This window comes from Piliocolobus tephrosceles, chromosome X (assembly GCF_002776525.5).
Source record: "Piliocolobus tephrosceles isolate RC106 chromosome X, ASM277652v3, whole genome shotgun sequence".
In the NCBI taxonomy this organism is placed as follows: Eukaryota; Metazoa; Chordata; class Mammalia; order Primates; family Cercopithecidae; genus Piliocolobus; species Piliocolobus tephrosceles.
In genome coordinates, this window is record NC_045455.1 from 78676353 (window position 1) to 78699437 (window position 23085).

The 23085-nt window shown below is 36.8% G+C and overlaps 1 protein-coding gene across 7 annotated transcripts in view; it reads left to right on the forward strand.

Annotated features, from left to right (window-relative positions):
* TRPC4 (transient receptor potential cation channel subfamily C member 4) overlaps positions 1–22231 on the forward strand; it is a 195695-nt gene extending 173464 nt beyond the window's left edge. For 3 of the 7 annotated variants that reach the window (XM_031934951.1, XM_023208693.2, XM_023208691.2), the window contains 4 exons: positions 2940–3134; positions 15014–15055; positions 15184–15273; positions 16699–22231. In XM_031934951.1, the coding sequence (XP_031790811.1) occupies positions 2940–3134; positions 15014–15055; positions 15184–15273; positions 16699–17421 (1050 nt within the window). In that variant the 3' untranslated portion in view covers positions 17422–22231. Of the gene's footprint in view, positions 1–2939; positions 3150–15013; positions 15056–15183; positions 15274–16698 lie in introns of all 7 variants that reach the window. The other 4 variants (XM_023208689.2, XM_023208688.1, XM_023208687.2 and 1 more) reach the window with 4 other exon arrangements.
* Positions 22232–23085: the final 854 nt, after the last annotated feature.

Here is a 23085-nt window from a genome sequence, read left to right on the forward strand (position 1 = left end):
ACACTTTGAATTTCATTTAAGCATCTTACGATCTGAAATTTTTATAGACTCTAAATTTTTGTGTCAGAAGTTCTATATTCTACTAATCAACATATTGCCAAAATGTGGGTTCTGTTTTCCAGAACATTAGCAACAACAACAAATTAGAAGTCCTTTAGTTATCAAGCTAGATACAAGGAAGCTGCCTGCAATTTGTTTTTTTTGTTTGTTTGTTTGTTTGTTTGTTTGTTTGTTTGTTTTTTGAGACGGAGTCTGGCTCTGTCGCCCAGGCTGGAGTGCAGTGGTGCAATCTTGGCTCACTGCAAGTTCTGCCTCCCGGGTTCACACCATTCTCCTGCCTCAGCCTCCTGAGTAGCTGGGACTATAGGCGCCTGCCACCACGCCTGGCTAGTTCTTTATATTTTTTTTAATAGAGACGGGGGTTTCACCATGTTGGCCAGGATGGTCTCGATCTCCTGACCTTGTGATCCACCCGTCTCGGCCTCCCAAAGTGCTGAGATTACAGGCGTGAGCCACCGCACTCAGCCTGGATCTTTTAAAACATTAAATGTCCCAACTTCATCAAGAAGAAAACACTATTTAAGAATATTATGACTTTTTTTATTGCTTCTTTGTGAGGTGTGCTTTCCTAGGTAACTTCATTACAGAGATGAGAATCATCTCCAACTCTCTATTTCTACTTAGCCCAAACCCTAAGAGTATGGAGAACAAAACAGGTATTAAGAACCTGAGACAGGTGTGATTCCAGGTCTCCATGCATGAAGCCTCCTTGAGGCATGAACATGCCAAGCATTGCTTTCCCCTGTCCCAGAACAGCGGAATGTACTCTGGGGTCTTTCTTTCTTTCTTTTTCTTTAGCTTTCTTTATCTTTCTTTCTTATCTTTCTTTTTCTTTATCTTTCTTTCTTATCTTTATCTTTTTCTTTATCTTTCTTTCTTATCTTTATCTTTCTTCCTTCCTTTCTTTTTCTTTCTTCTTTCTCTCTTACATTCTTTCTTCTTTTTTTTATTTCTCTTTTTTTCTTGCTAACTGTAACTCAGAGTCATAGTTAAACCATGAAAAACAAGGAAAATTAAACTGTTGAAAGGCAGAAGCAGTTATGTAGGCCCCAACTAAAGCCTGTTTTCCATTCACTCATTTGTTCATTGATTAAATATTTATCGTGAACCAACTATATACCAGACATATGCTTAATATTAGGGATACAAAGAATTAAAAAGTCCCGTTTTCAACAACAAAAAATGATATAGTAGAGATAAAGAATCGATAAATAATTTCAATATTGAGAAAAGAAATTTGAGGATGTCATGAAAGTATGGAAGAGGGGACCTTGACTGGGGTTGGAAATATGAGGCAGCTCAGGACTGATGGGAGGCAGAGCAGGCTTCTGAGTAGAGAGGATTCTTAAGCCGAGTTTCAAATGTTGACTAGGAGTTAGAAGGTGAGCAGTGGAAGGTGGATCTAGTCATCACCAGCTTAGAACTTCTTATCTCCAGATTTTCTAAGCACCATAGACTATGTTATAGACCCTCTTAAAATCCTAAATCATGAACAAAGAAAGCACTTGCTTAGTGATTGCAATAAGATAACATAATTTGAGACTCCCTGGGAATCAGAGAATCAGAAGGAGCTATTCACAGGCCAATGCTTTATCTAAGTGATTGCCTTTTTATTTCCTTGAGCCAGATCTACTGAGTCCCATTCTCTATGCCTGCAGGAAACAATATATACAATTCTCTTTACCAATGCAGTATAATCAGCCAGAACCGATAAGCTTGTTTAGAAAGAAAGAGAAAGGAAATGAGGGAGAAATAAGAAAGGAAAGGAAGAGGAGGGGAAAAGGGAGAGAAACTGCAGCTTCTGTGTTCCCATTTATCAAACATTCACTTAGCAACAATAAGGCCAGGCAATTTCTAGCTATGGTGATTCTTGTTCAAAGCACAATCTGTCCAGTATCTGGATTAAAACCTGTGTTGTGCAGAGTAGAAATGTATGTATAACTTATTCATCAGCATACAGCAATTTAGGAATATCAAAATGAAGCATAGTTGAAGATTATTCTTCTACTGTGAAATATGAGTTCGTGTTTATGATATTAACTGGTTACAATGAACTATTCTGAATTCTTAAAATGAATGTATGCCCAGTCTCTACCACCTCCTACTTCTCAGATTTTCTGCTTAAATCAGATTTACGGCTAAATTTCTAAGAAGAGACTGACCGCCCCAAATCTAATTGCCACAAATGTTCCAAAGTTTCCCCAGGAGGTTAATAAAGTGGAGTGAGTAATACATGATGAAGGGGATAGCCTCAGGATTGTGGGCAACCACTGGCCATACTGCTCTTTGGTGAAATCTGTCCAAAGTTAGGTCAAGATTCAATGGTGTGTCAGAGAGGCCCAATTCTACATTTATTAGAGGAACTTCTTTCTGTGTTTATTTCCGTTGGCCAAAGGTGGGCAATAATATTCACACGAAAACGTATCCAGTAAGACTTTTCCTGGCAACACTGAAGGCTAAGCCATGAGCATCTGTGGAGGTAACATTAATCGAAACAGGAATACAAGGCTTTGGTTAAGACAGAAAATCTATTCCTGAATCAAACGAAACTGTGCTAATGTGAGTCTACAGTGCCGAAGATGCAGGCTAATCTTCAAGTCATAACTAATGACTGCAGTCTTTTTAACGTGGAATTATTTTAGATGTCTGTTTCACTGAAGAAGTAAGTATGAGAAGTGACACAAGACCTGTGACTACTCTAGGTTAAGCCACCATCTGAAATGTTTAGATGACTATCTCTGGGAGTCAGTGGTGGTTTTAGAAGCAATTTAATTAATGTTCCAAGAGCCGCTTGAAGTCAGGTTACAGGCTGTCTGTGAAATTCGTGGTACCTTATTCATTAAGGAACCTGTCATCAGTTGTCATGTTCTCCTGTTCAGGACCATGCAGATATAGAATGGAAATTTGCACGAACAAAGCTTTGGATGAGTTATTTTGAAGAAGGAGGTACTCTGCCTACTCCCTTCAATGTCATCCCAAGCCCCAAGTCTCTCTGGTACCTGATCAAATGGATCTGGACACACTTGTGCAAGAAAAAGATGAGAAGAAAGCCAGAAAGTTTTGGAACAATAGGGGTAAGAACACAGCATGTTAGTATTACTCTTTTTCTAAATTGTGTATTTGAATATATTTGTATTCTTTAATGAACATGTTCAGGTCTTTAGCCTTTCTGTTCCTACTGACTGCATGTCATGAACATTTATAGCACATCTTCCATGACCAAAGCAGTATCTGATTAACTAGGATTTCTTCACAAGTGCATTTCCTGCATCGAGGGCAGTCACTGCTATTTTAATAGAAGTTCCACTCTTCACACAGCCCTCCTCAAGTTCTGCTAGTCAAGGATGGGGAACTAGCACACTCTGTCTTAGTACCTTGACTTCTAGGTCTTTTCAGAATGTGACAGCAGGTTATTTGTGGCATTTATTCCTCATTGTCTGTTCCCCCTCTGGACTGTATGCTCCATGAGGGCAGGGCATGTGTTTTAGCGACCTCAAATTCCTCGTGCCTAACATAGGCCCTCACACGGAACATTTTATGCTTGATAAGAATTCTCAATTAAATGGTTGACTGAATATTATAACTTAAATATGCTATGCCAACTGTCAACTGTGATTCCAGAACATGTTTAATTACTCAATATGTTGCGTCTACTCCCTATCATATTAGATGCCAAGAAGTTAGGCATCTAAATATATATACACACACACACACACACACACACACACACACACACACAGAGAGAGAAAGAAAGAGAGAGAGAGAGAGAGACTGCTCAGAACCATGCTCCTGGTAAACTGGAAGATGATATTTCCCTTTCCTCATTTTAGAAATCAAGATTTCAAGCAATTCCAGCAGAAGATACATCACGTTGAGCTTTTGGTCCAGCCATACCATTGACATAAGACAAAACATTTTTCACGCCTTCCTCCCTTTGTGTTCTAATTTTGAAAGTTCTCATAGTGATGTTTTGGGAATTAACACACTGATACTCATTAGTCACTTTGATCTTCTCAGGAAAATTGCTTTGGAAGTATTTGAAAATGTTGTTATATTAGGATTACCAAGTTCTATTTGAGATTAATTAAAAATAAAAAACATTAATTTGTTTTCAATTGTATTTTACATGGTGTGTGACTGCTATGCCCTAAGAAATCCTTCCCACTCTTTCACTTCATTGCCCACCAGGCATTGTTGTCAGCACCAAATCGAGCTTTCTCCTACTGACAGTGGCATTCATTTTCCTCTCATCTCAGTAACAACTCTAATTCCAAAGAAAAATTGACTGGCAAGTGAATGTTACAAAGAGGTGATTAGGAGATGCACTTATATGCTTTCCCATAAACTGTTACCCATAGATTTGGGGGACTACAGTTTGCGAACATATCTGACCTTAGAAACCAAAGTCAGACTGTGACAAAGGCTTATCCTGCCATCCTCATACTAATTTATGAACTTTAAGACTGACCTTAGAAGGGAAGGAAATTATTTTACTCCAGGTATTTGACTTTTGTGTTAAAAGTTTTAGAATAAATGTAATAGCTTAGATTTAACAAGCAATTACTGCATGTGTCCCCCTTGCCATAACTGAACTAGAATTTGAGGAATAGCAAGAGGTACGAAGGCATGGGTTCCATCTTTGAGGGCACCAATTTTAACATGAGAGATACAGAAATAAAAACAGATATGTTATGTAATATATTTAACATTATCATACAGTCACATGCAAAAGGCTATGGGAAAAATGCAAGACATAATTAATGCTTCCCTTGAGGTAAACAGGACAAGATTTCAAGGAAGTCAGACTCCAGCTTACTCCTTTCCAGATCAAACATACTTATCCTTTGTACCATCTCATCCTTAAATTTATAAGCATTTTTTAATCGATCTCAGAAAAGATAGTGATGATTGATGCTGTCATAATATACTACCTTTCATAAGAGTATTCTGATTTAAAAAGAGCTTCTGGGTCAAAAAAAAAAAAAACCTACTCACCAAAGAAATATGTATTTCATATTTTAATTTTAGGCAATGGCAGAGAGAATCTTGGTTTTTAAGATGACAGGAAACTTGTAACAAAACACAGGGTCCTGCTCTGATGTTTTAAGAGATCCATCTGTACTCTCAACAAAACAAATGGAGAACCAGACCAAAAGCTTGACTTCCGACCCTCCCTCCTATCCTCTCACTGTTGACTCTTGGAAAGGATTATGTTGCCATCATTCTTTAGAAGCAAAGAGGAGCTCTCAGTCAATTGGCTTTTCTCTTAAAGTAGTGATTCATTCTCAGAGTTAAACAGTTTTATTTGCTATATATTACTGGTCTCAAAAGGAACCCACACACTTCTTTTATGTGTCTATCTCTATATTTGAATTTTTTGCTCCAAGTTGATGCACAGCAAAATAATTTGAAACTAATCAGAATCTCAAACCATTCCTTTTTTTTTATTCACCATTAATATTTTACTAACATTCAACAATGGATATTTGGATGCTTTGGGAATTTATGCCAAAGGGGAAAATATTCTGAGTCATGTCTCTCTTTTCCACCAATCTAGAGCCTTGGGTAGGCCTCAGTCCAATCCACATCAATGCTGTCTAAATTTACTCTTTCTCCATTACTGCATTTCCAGAATGAAAAGAACATATGATTTTCGGATGGCTACTCTTAGTTGAGTTTTATACATTTTTTGTTTATATGAAAATAAATGATAGGTATAATTTGTAAAGAAGTTCTTGCTTATAATAGTATAAGAAAGGCTAGGCGTGGTGACTCACACCTGTAATCCCAGCACTTTGGGATCACCAGGTCAAGAGATAGAGACCATCCTGGCTAACATGGTGAAACCCCGTCTCTACTGAAAATACAAAAATTAGCTGGACGTGGTGGTGGGCACTTGTAGTCCCAGCTACTCAGGAGGCTGAGGCAGAAGAATCGCTTGAACCCGGGAGATGGAGGTTGCAGTGAGCCAAGATCGCACCACTGCACTCCAGCCTGGTGACAGAGCGAGATTCCGTCTCAAACAATAAATAAATAAATGTATAAGATAAATGAGATATAAATTAAGACGGTTGTATTATTTAAAAAGGGGTTAACTGAGAAAGTGATATGAAAAGTATTTAATTTTTTTGTGAATTTATTTCAACTTGGTTAATCCTCCTGACAGTTTATTAGGTGTACATACAAAGACAATGAGATACACAAATAACTATTAATTAAAAGGTGACATTTAAGGAACAGTAACAGTCACTTTGTGAAACCAGCACATGGCTTAGAATATACCGTTATACCCCAAAGGGATCTGAGATATCATTTAGCTCAACCATTTCTTTTAAAAGAGAACCTGTTTACTTTGCCCATTGTCTGAGGGTCTCTTGGAGACAGAGCAGGGGAAAAATGCCGGGTCTTCCGTTTCCCAGTTCAAACTGCTTTCCATTGCCCTGTCTTATTTCCCTGAGAAGTCTGGTGAACATGCAGCAATACCTTCCCTGTTGTGTCTTTTGATTGTTCTCAACAGCCTTTGCAAATCCTATCATCGTTGTTTTCAGCTGCCTCTTAGACTCCTGTATCCAGAATCCCTTGTTTACCAGGCTGGTTTACCTTCTGCCCTTATCCTCAACCTGCTTATCTGTATGCTGCATTTTTGAAGCAGAAAATTAAAGCTACACTGGAAGTGAATTCATTCTTTGAAGTATTTTTCTGTAACCTTCCCATTTGTAGTTCACTTACTGGCACTCGTCACCCAGCCTTTGCGTAAACATCACCCTGGTGCTCATTCCATTCACGTTCCCAGGAAATGCCTGGGAAACCAGTGCTCTTCAGGGTTGCCACATTGGCCACTCTCTAGGAGCTCATTATTGATGATCTTACCGTGCTATTTACGGCGTCCTAGTAATACTGATACAACTAGCTCTGAAAACTCATTAACTCATATTTCTTTGTAACTCTGGACTTCATTTAATGGGTGTTTGGGAGTTCCAGGTAAATTAATCTTTCACTTTACTGCTTTGTGGGAGAACACATAAATGGAGGAGAAATGTTTTATTATTGAGCACAACATTTGTGATAGAAAACAAACCCATTATTGAGAGATGCTTCATCTCTGGGCTATTAAAAAACCATGAAAAAGGCAGCCTACCCAAATAAGAAACACACTCTAACTTGTGTTTTTTGATATTGCTTCTTGTCAAATGTTTTGTTTAACCTCATTTTATCAGCAAATGCCCTTCTTGTTATTAAAGCATTTGTTCTCAAATTTTATAGCATACAAGAATTGTCAGGAGTCTTCATTTTAACAAGCATTTCCAATGTATAACTTTAACTGGACATTTCTATTCAAGACAGCATTGATATTTACCACAGTGTTTTTTGAAGTTTTTGAATCTTTAATTTGTGTGAGTACATAGTAGATCTGAGCTATTTAAACTAAAACAAAACCAGGTTTCATGCTGTTGTTCCAAAGGTCCCATCCATTTAATTCAAGTACAAAGATGCTATTATAATGCAGTACTTCCCCAAAGCATTTAATTAATGTGAAACATATTTAATGCCACAGACTAGTTTTCTAAATGAAATGTTTACATTCATATGTTAGTATACCGGACCAAAAAAACTACTAGTTCTTTCGATAAAATCATAAGAAATGCTTTTAACTTCCTTAGTTTTATGTCTTCCACGTTTTCGTTTTTCTCTCAAGCACATGGTGAGAAGAACAGGAGGCATGATGATCTCTGGCAGATCACTCTGAGCATCACTCAGCCCTGAGATACAGGTGGAATATTCGAGCCTGACTAGTTGCCACAGAAATATGCTCAGTTAAGTCACTGCAAATGAATTAGAAACTGTGAACAGATTAGCAACAGCTATCATCACTAAAGAAAAAATGCTCATAGTACATGCCTGTCAGACTTAATTTATAGTGGCAATTTGTCAAAATGTATTGCTCCCTAATCTTTAGGACACTCAGTAGGCCTAATGACAAATCTTACAGATGTGACAACTTTCATCCATGAGTATCTCCAGATTTCCTAAATTACTGCTGCAAGATTTGTTGGCAGGGCCTTTTGATGAAACTTTATTTCCCCGTTGGGGATATATAGAAATTAATTGCTTGATATTCTCGGTATTTCAAGAGTGAGTTCCTGAATATTTGGTTTGACGATACAACATTCAAACATTTCACATGAATTATTTTGATATGCTTAGAAAATGTGTTCATGAAAAACAGTAAGCAGATGTATGCTATAAGGGTAGAGAAAGACTGTTTATAGAGAACAATATGTAGATCCATCTGCAAAGAAGTCAAACTGCAAGTTTTGTAAAGGGATCACATCCCAGAATGCCCCCTTGCCTTTTTAGTTTTCGTGAAAGGAGAAGAACACAGCAAGATGCACGGCTTAAGGAATTCAAGGAGCAAAGCAAAGACTAAAAGGCATAATTCATGGGCTTAAAATTCACTGCTAGACCAAAACCAGAGTGGAAATGAGAGAAAACGGCACTGAAAATTGACAGCAGGGACTAGCTACATGAAGTGAGCGTGACATTCTACATAGTGGACCTGGAAAGAACTGGAGATAAGAGTGAGAAAATGTCACAGCTCACTCTCCAGAGACCTCTCTTTTCTAGCTGCAAAATCTTCCCTGCTCTAAAGGAACCTGACACTTCTATTGAAATCCCAGAGTTTCCTTGCAGCAGCAGCAGTTTTTCACTAGATGGTATTTCTCCTTAACATGAGTTCTCTGATCCAAACACTGCCATTGTCTTGTCCTAACAGATCAGGAGGAACCTGCAAACTGTGAATTATGCTAATGTGGCACACAGGTATGCCCCCATCTTCTCCTTTAAAGCTACCTTGCCAAGGAATATTCCACACACAGTCTAGTGACTTCTGATGTAGTTTGCAAAGAAAAGTGTCAACTTAAAGAGCACTTCTTTCAAAATATTTTTCCTAGACACTCAGTTAAGAAAAGTCCTTGATTTGTCATATAGTCCATTTTTTCTGTCTTAAACACAACTCACAACCAATCTAGTTAAAAAAAAAAAAAAAGCTGCAAAATGAAAGTTTCAGAAATGTATTTCTTTTTTTTTTTTTTTTTTTCTAAGATGGAGTCTCACTCTGTTGCCCAGGCTGGAGTACAGTGGTGCTATCTTGGCTCACTGCAAGCTCCACCTCCTGGGTTCACACCATTCTCTCACCTCAGCCTCCTGAGTAGCTGGGACTACAGGCGGCCGCCACTATGCCCAGCTAATTTTTTTGGTATATTTTTAGTACAGACGGGGTTTTACCATGTTAGCCAGAATAGTCTTGAGCTCCTGACCTTGTGCTCCACCCTCCTCGGCCTCCCAAAGTGCTGGGATTACAGGCGTGAACCAACACACCCAGCTGCCAAGTTCCAGAAATTTCTATGTGATGTTGTACACTCATTCACTGAGAAATTCTTTATTCCTAACACAGGTCTACCATGCTATAATTCTACCTGAGTTATTATTTTTAGACAACACCTAGTCAATGCAGATTACTCTGTCAAAGTTAACATGCAAATGGCTTGAAAGAAAATTAAATACCTATTTTCTTAGGGATTAAAGCTCAGTACCCACTTAGGTATTTTTAAATGATATGGCTTTCATTATATTACTTTTAAACACAAATTGTTCATTTATCCTGTTCTTGGTCTTTTCCAGTGATAATGATAAGAAAAAATATCTTCTCTTAAACGGTAACAAATCCCTTTGAAGCTCAGCTGACCTTTACCCAACAAAAAGTATATGAATATCCTAAATATCATTGATGGTAGTTCTATTGTATAATATTCAATGGTGTCACTAATTGCCAAAAAATATTGTAATGTTTATTGCAAATAGTACATATATTATGAGTTGAATTCTGTGCCCCTTCAAAAAAGATAGGTTGAAGTCCTAACCACCCATACTTAGATTGTGACCTCATTTGAAAATAAGATTATTGCAGACATACTTGGTTAAGGTGAGATTATACTGGAATAGGGTCATTGTAAGAACATGGCCATGTAAAGACCGAGACTCAAGAAAAACACCATGTGAGATTGCAGATAGGCACCTGCCAGCCAAAGACCTCCAAGAATTAATAGCCACCACCAGAAGCTAGGAATTCTCATTCCTGCCTGATGCTGCTGCTAGATGACTATCAATGAAATTAAACTTTCATCACATGTCACTCAACTAGTCAAAATCCCCACGTGCCTAGTAACCACTGGATTCATGTGCCAATCAAAATTCTACATTAACCGTCCATGCTAACTTCCCACTACAATCTAACCTGTATATTCCCAATAGCAAAGACTTTGCAACTATGCTGCCAGAAGTCTCCATAATGTGCTTCTCACTTTCTAACCCTAGCATATGTGCTCATCCTATTCCAGTCGTCTAGAACACCTGTGCACCTCCCCTTGTCCAAATCCTATGATTGCTTCATGTCCCATGTAATACCCTATTCTCTATAAGAGGGTTGTTCTGGCTTCTTTCCTTCGCACGGTATTATCTCCTTCTTCCCTGTACTCAAATAACATACTTACATCACTTCCCGTGTTTTCTTTTGTATTTTGCCTTCATGTGTAGTCATTCATGAACTTGGCAATCCATCTTTTGGACTCTAAGCCATTTAAAGGCAAAAATGTGCTTTATTCATCTCTGGTTTCTTACACTCTATTGCCATACACATGTCGTCACTTAATAAATATACCTTAAATTAGCCCGACAAGTTAAGAGAGTTCTGGTTCCAAAATAGAGCCTTGAGACAAGCTGGCTTTACTCCCCACCATGGCAAACCAAACCCAAATATACAGTGTCAGGATTATCACTAGAAATATCCCAGGACTCAGATAGGAGGCAAAGCCCTTTCCAGGGGTCGCAGAGAAATGAAAAACTCCTAGCACATGGTAAAAGAATCGTATTTCCGGCCAGGCACCATGGCTCACACCTGTAATCCCAGCACTTTGGGAGATTGAGGCAGGTAGATGACAAGGTCAGGAGTTCGAGACCAGCCTGACCAACATGGTGAACTCTCCGTCTCTATTAAAAACACAAAGGTTAGCCAGGCATGGTGACATGTACCTGTAATCCCAGCTACTCAGGAAGGTGAGGCCGGGGAATGGCTTGAACCTGGGAGAACGAAGTTGCAGTGTGCCAAGATCATTGCACTCCAGACTGGCGACAAAGCGAGACTCCGTCATATTTCCATATCCAGGTGCCCTTCCCTTCCATCTGCCTGGCACCAAGAATATAAACAATTTCTCCCAACTCACGGTTCCTACACTGAAAAAACTGAGATCTGAGGTAGACAATCAGCTTCCCCAATATCTTGCATTTCCTAGACGTAGGCTTCTCCTTGTCTCAACCCATGAAAATCATCCTGAGCCCCTGAAGAGAAATATCCCTGAGCTCAGCCAGAGACAAAGGCAAAGGAGGAACTCTCATCCCCAGGCCTGGAGACTCTGCTCTGTAACTCGACCAAAGGAGACTCTGAATCAGAGTGGCTCTTCAGTAACAACATGTTGTAGGAGGTGCATTCCACAGGTCCGCTGGGCAGAAACCCCTAGCCAGTGTTCCTTTTTGCTATGACCTCTGAATTTTCCTTTGAGTTTCTGTATCAGTGCTTACATATGGCTGTCTCATTAACGTCATAGCAAAAATTCAATGTCATGCAGAAAAGTTCGTAAAACTTTTGGGCTCCCCCAAAAGATGACTGCCTACAGAGTCTGGGTCACATCTGTCCAAATTTACCGAAACTATCCCCTTACTCTGTCACTTACATGCAAGTTTCCTACCTCTAAACCTCTCTACTGCCAAAGCTGAAGCCCTCTAATGATTTAGCTGAAGGCAATGCTCTCCACAAGCATGAATTGCCATCAAAATCACGCAAAGGGACACAGTGAAATCTAAGTATGTTATTTTACTTTCTCAGAGGTAATCATAATATGTGTCCTGCTATGCACAAGCTTTGAGAATCAAGATATTTTAAAGGGCTGTTAAACCATATTATTAATCAAAAAGGAAAACAATGCAGAGGACAAGAACTAACATTAGCTAGCGACAGATGCCATAAATCTCTTATCTAATTTAATCTTCAAAACTACACGTGGAGTTTATCTTCGCCCTGTAAAATAAAAAATCAGGGAAGAGGGAGGGTGTCCGAGTTAAACTCCCTGACTAGGCACAGTCAGCTTCAAACCCAAGTGTAACCCCTGGTACCATGTTCTTAACATCACACCACACTTTCTCCCAGAAAGTAAGAGCATAATGGTAATGATCACTAAACAGCCTACTCTGTCAGGCTAATCAGGGAAACAGAGATTAAACAGATGAGAGCTCTATCAGTTGCATAATTCAGCATTAATTATTGAGTGCACTGCATTCATTTGGAGTTTTAGGTTCAGAAGATGGTTAACTTCATCCATTCCTATTTTTCTAGCCAGGATGTTGAAGTTCATTGCCTGATAAAATTTCATGCAACTAAAAAATAGCTTTGTCCTATTACCACATAATTGTGGAGAATAATTGGTTGGCAAAAACAATGAACTACATTAACTTAGTCTTAAACCTGCACTATAGAAACTGAACACCTGAAAGGTACATAGTGAACATTTTTAGTGTTCTTCTTTTTGACAAGCTATTTGGATTTTTTAAATTTTTTCCCAAGAAAATTAACCTGGAATTATCATTTCAAATGTAGTCTTTGACCTTTTTATATTTGTATTAAAAATTTTTGACTTTGGGTGAGTAAGATTCTACTGAAGGAAAGACAGTTTGTACTCATTTTAATACTAAATGTATTCTAATACTAAATGTATTCACTTACTACTCAACATCTAATACTAAATGTATTCACTTACTACTCATAATTTTCTGATTCTGTCATCCTCAATCGTAGTTTGATGTTAAAGAAATTTGAAGTTAAATCTTGACTTCTAACTGCTCTCTGTTGAAAATGTCTTTATTGGATTTTAGAAGGATAGGATTCTAAAACACAGTAGTGAAATGTTATAGAACCCCAAAACAATAAAAATTAAGTAGACCGAATTCTTTCTATATTAAATTGAGAGTTTCTAGCTACTTAAATAATGAAAATCAGATCTCTGTTATAATATTTAGGGTGAGAGTGTTAAAGAAATTGATGTACAACTCACTTTAGTATTTTAGTTTACTTTAAATAAATTTAAGGAGATCTAGAAGACTGTGTGTTTCCTTTTAGAAGTGCGGTTTGTCTTAGGTTTCAGCTGAGCTGTGTCTCAATATGAGTCAGACATCTCCATCTGGTGGCCCAGCCATAAAACTCCCATGCCATACTTTTTCAAGACGCTCTACATTTGTGTCGTTTCAAATTTCTGAGTTTTTAAATTAATAGCTTAATCCTATTTTAAATGTTTTTCTCAAAATGTATTTCCCATGCAAAAGTGAATGATAGTCAAAATAATTAGTGACCTTTAGGAAGCTAAGCGTGTCTCTCATCTGTTCCTACAAGTCACTACTAGTCATGAAAGACAGATGCATCCTTATGGCCAGTGAAAATAGCATTTTCTTCTATTTCTCTGAAGAGAAGAAAAGAGTTTCTTTTAAATCGTTTAATATTTAAATTATCATTTCACAGTGATGCAGGCACAGCTCTTTTCAAAATTCTATTTTATCAGCCTGTGATTATTTATTAAGGAACAAGATCAAAAGCCTCATTTTAAAACTAAGATATATTATCCCTTTTGCTTTCTCACAATTTACCAGATTAATTCCTTTATTATAGAGATATTTTTATTTTACATTATTTTGGCCAGTTTTCTTCCTGAAGAATCAATGCTGATGTTTATTCAACATACATAAAATTGGGATTGTGTAGGGTTTTTTCTCATATATTTAGAATACTTGAGAATCTGCAAATATATAACTTTAATGTCATTTATTATTTAACTCAACTCATAATGGACTTTTTTCAATCATTAAACAACCCATCTCTCTATTCCATACTCCCAAATCACCGCTCTGTGCTTACCCCACCTCTGCTCGCAAACCATTCTGATGCCTTCAGAATATGAGCTGGGACTCACATTTAATTTATTAAATGAATTAATAAATGCTGTGTTTCAACAGAATCCTTTATTTATTTATTCTGTTAAATCCAGCCATCTACTTAAACAGGAATCTCCTCTTACTGTATATACTATTGAAATTAATATTGGAGAGTTCAGTGACTAACAAGATTTCTGATTAACTGTTACATAACATAACTAACTTCTTAATCTTGCCATGTTAATATTTATGAAGACTTTTAAATTTCTATTTGATACGTACTATCTCTCTTAGCATCATTTCAACTGATTTTGAGTGTGTATTAACTCTAATTAACTAATTTTTCATCATCTGTGTCTTGTATGAGAACAACAGTTCTGTCATTGTTAACTCATTCTGCGTTTCAAATGTCATATAGACGCTTGTTCATTCATTCTTTTGATTCATGTGCAGCACTTTTTTTTTTTTTTTTTTTTTTTTTTTTGAGACGGAGTCTGGCTCTGTCCCCCAGGCTGGAATGCAGTGGTGCGAGCTTGGCTCACTGCAAGCTCCGCCTCCCGGGTTCACGCCACTCTCCTGCCTCAGCCTCCCGAGTAGTTGGGACTACAGGCGCCCGCCGCCGCACCCGGCTCATTTTTTATTTTCGGTAGAGACGGGGTTTCACCGTATTAGCCAGGATGGTCTCGATCTCCTGACCTCGTGATCCACCCTCCTTGGCCTCCGAAAGTGCTGGGATTAGGGGCGTGAGTCACCACGCCCGGCCCATGTGCAGCACTCTTTAGCCACTGCCCATTGACTAGTAAAACTCCCACTTTGAAGAAATGAGAATAAAAACATTCTTGATTTAAAAAAAAAAAAAAATTACTTTTTAGAATAGTAATATAACAGTATAACCAGAAGGGAATGTCCTTTTCCTTTTCAGAGGCGAGCTGCTGATAATTTGAGAAGACATCACCAGTACCAAGTAAGTTGTCCTTGTACTATGTCTTGAAATTTTCATTAAAATAAAATGCAGTCCCCCCTTCAGAACTGACTCAGGAGGAAATGTATTTACTCACTGAGTATCAATACTCTTGTTCTAAAATGCCTCAGGAAGTTATGAGGAACCTGGTGAAGCGATACGTTGCTGCAATGATTAGAGATGCTAAAACTGAAGAAGGACTGACCGAAGAGAACTTTAAGGTAACCATTTTCATCTCCATCACAAGAGGCAGATTGTACAGAATATGGATCCAGATAGAGCATATTTAAAATCAGAGCTAGAAATGCGGGCTGTGTGTTCCAGCAAGCCTGTGTGCCTTCTCATCTTTCAACTGAAACCCTATAGAACTGTAAAAATAAAAGAAAAGCTAGTGATGAAACTTCTTCTCCAAATACAATGTTTTCAAACATACAGAGAAAAGCCTAGTGATTAAGGCATTCTTCTGACTTACCTGATCCCAGAGTGAGCTTGTTTCTGAAATTTCAGCCTGATTTTAAAATCTGAAACATTTAGTAACTAACACACTAACAACAACAAAAACTTTGTGTGTTCTGCAAAACTTTGATAGCAGAAAATTTAAGATTTGAGTTTAATTGTAACTAATACACTTATAAACATTCTCCTTGATATTTTTTAAATTGTGTAAGAGGAAACAAGTAAAATGTATGAAATATTATATGCTTGAATCACATGTTTAAAATAATTTAGGTTAAAATTGTTTAGTGTTTAGAGATTTTGGAAGAATGATTAAGGTCAATAAGATCTTACAGGCCAAAAACAAACAAACAAATTAAAGAAAATCTATAGGAGATATTTAACATAGAAAATAGCAGGTTTGAATATGAGAATGAAGTAGTGAATTAGGTAAGAAGATAGAGAAATTACAAAACCTAAAGTGCAGGTTGAAAACTAGCAAGAAGCCCAGATTTTCTTTGCAGTCATAAAGTTCAAATTGTAATGTTAAATGATTCATGTTGCTTTAGTAGATAGGTTAGGGCAGGAAGCCACCAAGAAGGCTGCCATCAGGTTAAGACTGAGAATTCAGTTTCCCCAAAAGACAAGGAAAAAGGATGAGTCTAAGAAATGTCATTAGATCCGAAGAGATTCCTAGGATGTAGAGGCTGACCCAGATTTAGGGGTAAAGTCCTCCTTAAGACAGTATACAACTGCAAGTAACTACCAGCTCTTGAAAAGTTAGGCTCCACATAATTTTCAGATATCCCTGTGGACAGAAAAATGTGCCAATATTAAAAATCTTATAAAATACACCCCAGAGACAGTGAAGTAACCTGGCAGCAGATGAATCATTTGGAGAGCAAGTCTTCGAAACTGTAGTCCCAGAGAAACCCAATATACTCAGCTGCGCGTTGGTGGCAAAGATAACTCATGTTTCTTTTTGCATCCTTAGGAAGTGTCCTTCCCAATTCCAATAAGGAAATTAGTAGACATCAAAATGACATCAAGTATCCGTGAGAGAACTTGGAATTCTAAATAGAACCACAGTAGAGTAGAATCCTTGTTTTCGAAAAGGAGTGAAAACAGTTCTGACCCATATATGAGACAAGAAAATGGTATTTCCAAATGTTTAAGTCCTAACCTAATTTTTCATTTTAAATTCTACGTAGGAACTAAAGCAAGACATTTCTAGTTTCCGCTTTGAAGTTCTGGGATTACTAAGAGGAAGCAAACTTTCCACAATACAATCTGCAAATGCCTCCAAGGAGTCCCCAAATTCGGCAGACTCAGATGAAAAGAGTGATAACGAAGGTAATAGCAAGGACAAGAAAAAGAATTTCAGCCTTTTTGATTTAACCACCCTGATTCATCCGAGATCAGCAGCAATTGCCTCTGAAAGACATAACATAAGCAATGGCTCTGCCCTGGTGGTGCAGGAGCCACCCAGGGAGAAGCAGAGAAAAGCGAATTTTGTGACCGATATCAAAAACTTTGGGTTATTTCATAGACGATCAAAACAAAATGCTGCTGAGCAAAATGCAAACCAAATCTTCTCTGTTTCAGAAGAAGTTGCTCGTCAACAGGCTGCAGGACCACTTGAGAGAAATATTCAACTGGAATCTCGAGGATTAGCTTCACGGGCTGACCTGAGCATTCCCGGCCTCAGTGAACAGTGTGTGTTAGTAAACCATAGAGAAAGGAATACGGACACACTGGGGTTACAGGTAGGCAAGAGAGTGTGCCCATTCAAGTCAGAGAAGGTGGTGGTGGAGGACACGGTTCCTATAATACCAAAGGAGAAACATGCAAAAGAAGAGGACTCTAGTATAGACTATGATCTAAACCTCCCAGACACAGTCACCCAGGAAGATTATGTGACCACAAGATTGTGATACTTGAAGGAGGAAGCGTTTACCATACACACATATATATTTTCCGTAGTGCTCTGGGTGTGGGAAAATGTTTAAATTGTATTAGCAAATGCTAACTTAACACTTTATAGCATTTATCAACTGTGGCATATTAACCTGTAACATGTTTAAATAAGGCAAAGGCAATCGAAAACCTTTTTGTTTTGTAGCCTGCTTTTGCTTTCACAATTTGTTTTACAATTGTTTTGGTTAATAAATAAATGCACCTTGTATTCTTGTACTGTTGCAATAACCCACAGAAACATTTTAGCTATCTTTTTCAATTAAAACGTCATTTATTTCATGTGGTAGTTGACTCCTAAAATAGCTATTTTTATACGCAAAAACCAACATGGCTGAAATATTATAGCTTTTCATAATTTTTTAGGGTCTCTAGAGAGGGTTACTCGCCAAGGACTTTTCACCTAGTCCTACAGTTTGACTTTAAAACACAAATTTGACCAAATTATTTCTTAAGGACATGTAAATAATTGTTGTACACAATTAAAGCAAGCAAGTCTTCTTCTCATGGAGTCATGTCTAAACCCCCTCAAAGTCAGAAATACTTTGTAGGGTTTTAGGTTGTTCCAGGGTTTCCTTTCAGTAAGTAAAAAAGTGTTTGTCTTAATACCTTTTGATGATTGATGATTTTCGATGACATTTTGTCAGAAAAAAACTCACCCCTCCAGTTTTTTTTAATTACCTATTTCAGATTCAACTGCTTATCAGTATAAATGAGTCTTTACGAATAACTGAAATTCAAAAATATGGCAAAATTTCTCAGTTATAGAAAAGAATAATAAACCATAATACTGTAAGCACATTTAACAAGCAAGATGATTGCATACTAATAATATCCAAATGAAAACGAATGTATTCTCAACAATCTAAATCTAAGCAAAGTTGAATTCCAGTATTTTCAATCAACGCAATATTGTAATCAATTCAAAAGAAGTACAAAAACCTAGCAGTCTCCTCTTTTCACCAGTAATCGTTATATATTTCTTTAAAATTAAAATCACTCAAAAATCATTATCAATTTTATCAGCAGATATATAGTTTTGCCTATAGGAAAAGCATTCTTATTTCTTGTTTTTCTTTCTTTCTTGTTTGCAATATAATTTAGCTTATAGTAATTCACCAAACTATTACAAGGAAAATGTTCCCAATTTACATAAAATTGGTACTAGAAACTTAAAGCTTAAATTACATTGCTTGTGTCTATTTAAGCCACTATGGGAAGTTTCTTCACCACATAAAATTAGCATTTATTTCAAATAAATAGAAAAATGCTAAGTTCATTTTATTTCAAAAATTACTCTGCAAACCTCAGAAATTGCCTATGGTTTATCATTGACCCCAAACCGCATAATATTATGGGACTCAGTTTCTCATTACCAAACATCAAAATAAGGAATAACAGCAATAACAATGCCAGTCTGTTCTATTCCTATACACCTATTAACACATATGTACTGCTCTTAATAGCCCTCTGAAGTAGCTCCTGTTTTTGTCCCCATTTTACAGACGATGAAACTGACACCAGCACTAACTGGCTAAGGTAACACAGCTCATGATGGATCTGTGATATGTCCATCAGAGCCATTCCCTTCACCACTGCATTGTACTGCTTTTCAGAACATAAAAGAGCAAGTTATAAAATATGCATATACAGGGGTTACCATTGCCACTTCTGAAGTCCTATACCTTGAGAGAGAAGAGTATGGTAAGCTTCGTAAGTGTCCCTTCTTCTAAAGCAAGAGAAACGTGCAAAATATAAAATGTTCTATATTTGATTCTTTAGACTAAATTACATTAAAGCTAGTAGATCTTTAAAACATACTTAGTATGTGATCTCAGAACTCAATTTGAAATATTAGATTTTAATTTTCAGAAAAGCCAGGAGCACTAAGCCCCTGTTCACTCCTAAATCTAGTTTTTAGGGACTTAGGAATGGATCAGATAGATTTGGAGAAACACAAGCCTCATGAATGTATTTATTGTTTCAAGAACATCTTTATCTTAAGTATATTAGGGCTCAGAGCAAATCCTGGGGCTACTCAATTTTTTCTAAATCATACATCCTGTAGTAGAGAAATTGTAGGCCTATTCTTAACATTTGGGATATTTTCCATTAATTTCTTGTTGCCTCTCCTGTGCATTGCTGTTTTGTTCTGTTTTTTCCCCAAAGTAAGGACACTATGCATCACCATTATACCTACTTTACCAGAATTTAATTTCAAATTCTCTCTGTTCCTTTAAGCAACACCAATAACAGTACAAGCAACAAAACCTTTTCTTCCCCAGTTGCTTATTTACACCAGGGGTTAAGGTGCTGACATTTTATAGGGGAGCATCATGGTAGTAGAGGAATGTATTTGGAACACATAAGACCATCCTTTTCAGTGTCCAAGAAAGGATGATTCTAACAAACCCCAGATGTTGCTGACAGATGTGTTTATGAGTATGAACAAAGTGTTGGATATTATTAGTACCAGCTGCTACTAATATCACTAGAATTGAATGCTATTCTAAATATGTAGTGATATTATGTAGCATTAATAAAGATGAGTAGGGATAAACTAAGAAAAGTAAAACAACAGCAGGATAGCAAGCAAAGAAATATTATTTCTTTGAGGTCTGTAAGTGAGTACTTCAGGGTTTTCATTTCTACTCATATTTCTATCCACAGAAATTTCTAAATGCTACAGAGAAGTTTGAAATCACCTTCATTTACATAAACAATATTTCTCCTCTTTCATACTCTCTTAATCTTAAAAAATCTATTTTTCTTAAATTTGGTGTCTGAATTGGGTGAAGGAGAGTGTTGAAAATTCAGTTTAATAGACTAACAGGTAAGTTTAAAACACTTTGTTTATCACAAGTATATTTTGGAAGTTCCATTTATAAGAAAGTATGCTATAAAGATGTACCTCATCATTTGTAACAAAGGTTTTCCTGAAAATTTCTGTGCAAATAAATCTACATTAACTTCAGTAAGGAAATTGGCTATACTTTTTTAAATGGTGGTGAATTATTTTGTAAAATGATGAGTAATTTTTCAAAGTGCTAAACATCCTCAAAATGTATCTATTTCATAAGCTGAATATTTGTATATCAAATTTTCTTAAAATAGTTACTCTATTTACTGGATGGCAATTAAACTAATGCAAAAACATACTCACTTTCCTCCCTTGACATAGACAGCAACAATATTTTAGTGATCAAACAAATTGATGAAAAGTCAAGGATAGTAGACTTACCATGCTATTCTTGAAGAAGCAAGGTCAATTTTCTAGCAAAGGTGGAGGAAACATAAGTAACAATGGCATAAGAATATATTCCTCTAACATTCAATAATCCTTAATAACTCTGGGATGTAGTTGAGTAAATGACTATCCAGTCTCATGGCTCTTTATTGAAGAGAGGCCACCAAGTTTTGAAGTCTGTCCATTCTTAGTCCTTGTGCATTGTATTTTTATCTGTCTTCTACAGTGTATACAGCTGCCTTCCACGCTCAGTGTCCTTAAAACTCAACCTAGTAAGAACTATCCATTGTGGCCCTGTAAACATGCTTACAATATATTTTTCTTTTTTGGATTATCTGAAATTCTGACTTAAAACTAACCATAGATTTTAGAAATTTAATATTACTGGCATTCCTCTTAACTCCAAAACCTTTATTCTGATTTTACAACGTCTGAAAAGGCATTTTATTTATACAGTGTTATCACGTGCCTTTTTTAATTTAAATTTTAGAACCATGTTAAACAAGTTCACTGTAGATAACTGGGGAAAGTAAAGCCCAGGGAATTTATGGAAATTATCTAAATTTACCCAGGTGTTTGGTGGTCAAGCTGGGGGCTTAAACACCTCCTCATCTCGATATTTGGACGAGACATCACATTATAAATGCCTTGACCACTGACTTTTTGTTTGGGGAACATTTTGTCCTCTTTGCCCTTGTAGAAGATATAGTTGTCCAAACATTCAAGTTAAAATTCAGAATTAATACCATGTTATCTTTTGTTTTTCTACAAAGTTGTGTTCAGAGAATTTTTTCAAAGTTGGTTTCTTACTGTTTTCAGAAAATACACTGTTCTTTTTCACTGCAAGTGTAGATTTGATGGTAACCTATATGCATATTGGTAATAATAAAATGTATTAAATAATATCAAAGCTTCTCAACTGAAAAACGATAGAGATGGACAATGTACAGTTGAACTAAGATTGGGACAGTGGGACCAAACCTGGGGACAGTCACACCGTCACTAGGCTGACAGTGAAGGTGTCGCCGCAGGTCAATTTCACCAGTAGCAAAACCATAATTTCCTCTAGAGCTGCACTGTTCAATAAGGTAGCTCCTATCCACATACAGCTATCAATCACTTATAATTGTGACAAGTCTGAATTAAGATGTGCTGTGTGAAACACACACCAGATTTCTAAGACAGTATGAAAATAATGTAAACTAGCTCATAAATATTTTATATTGGCTACATATTGAACTGATAGTATATTTTATATCAATACTTCGTAAGTACTAACTAAACGAGTTATGTTTCTTTTTTCCTTTTTCAATGTGGCTACTAGAAAATCGAAAAATATGTATGTAGCTTGCATTTGTGCCTTGAAATGCATTTCTATTGGACACTGCTGCTCAGGAACATTTGTATTTGTTTCAGTCAACTCATGTATCTCCATCATCTGAATTACAACGGTAGAAAATTCTGTATTTAATTACTCAAAAACATTTTATGTAGCTCTATTAAAGTTTGCAGTCTCTCCTTGATTCCTAATCTTCTAATGGAATCACTGGTCATAATTTGCTGTTTTTCCATGTTTTTCCTTTGCCTTTACAAATGTATTAATATATAAATATACATGCAGCTATATAGGTTATGGTTTTGTTATCATTTTTATCAAGAATTTCATCACACTATACCTATAACTTAATGTTTTTATCTAACAGTGTATCATGGAAACCTTTTCTAAAGTAATTAAATATAGAGGAGCCATTTGAATCTATATAAATAAATTCCTCCACTAGTTATTTTACCTAGTGAAATATTATCACATGCTATTTTTAAAACCATGATAAAAGAGCTACTTATTGGAGAAAACACAAGGTTTTGTTTGTTTGTTTTTTGAGACAGAGTCTCTCTCTGTTGCCCAGGCTGGAGTGCACTGGCGCAATCTTGGCTCACCGCAACCTCCGTCTCCTGGGTTCAAGCGATTCTTCTGCCTTAGCCTCCTAAGTAGCTGGGATTACAGATACGTACCACACATCTGACTAATTTTTGTATTTTTAGTAGAGATGAGATTTGACCATATTGGCCAGGCTGGTCTCAAACTCCTGACGTTGTGATTAACCCACCTCAGCCTCCCACAGGGCTGGGATTACAGGTGTGAGCCACCAGACCCAGCCCACAAGGTATTTAAGTGATGAGAAGTGCCTGATAGACAACAAGGTATGTCTGAAAGGCAAATAAGCTCATTTCTCTCTTTTGTTTACAATCTTGCAGGGCTGGGTTTCTGGAACCAGCATCGCTTCTCTGCATCGTTCTCTCATACACTATACTTTAGCCATTCTAAACTTCTTTTAGCTACTTATGAGTTAGTATGGTTCTTTTCTCTAACATTTGC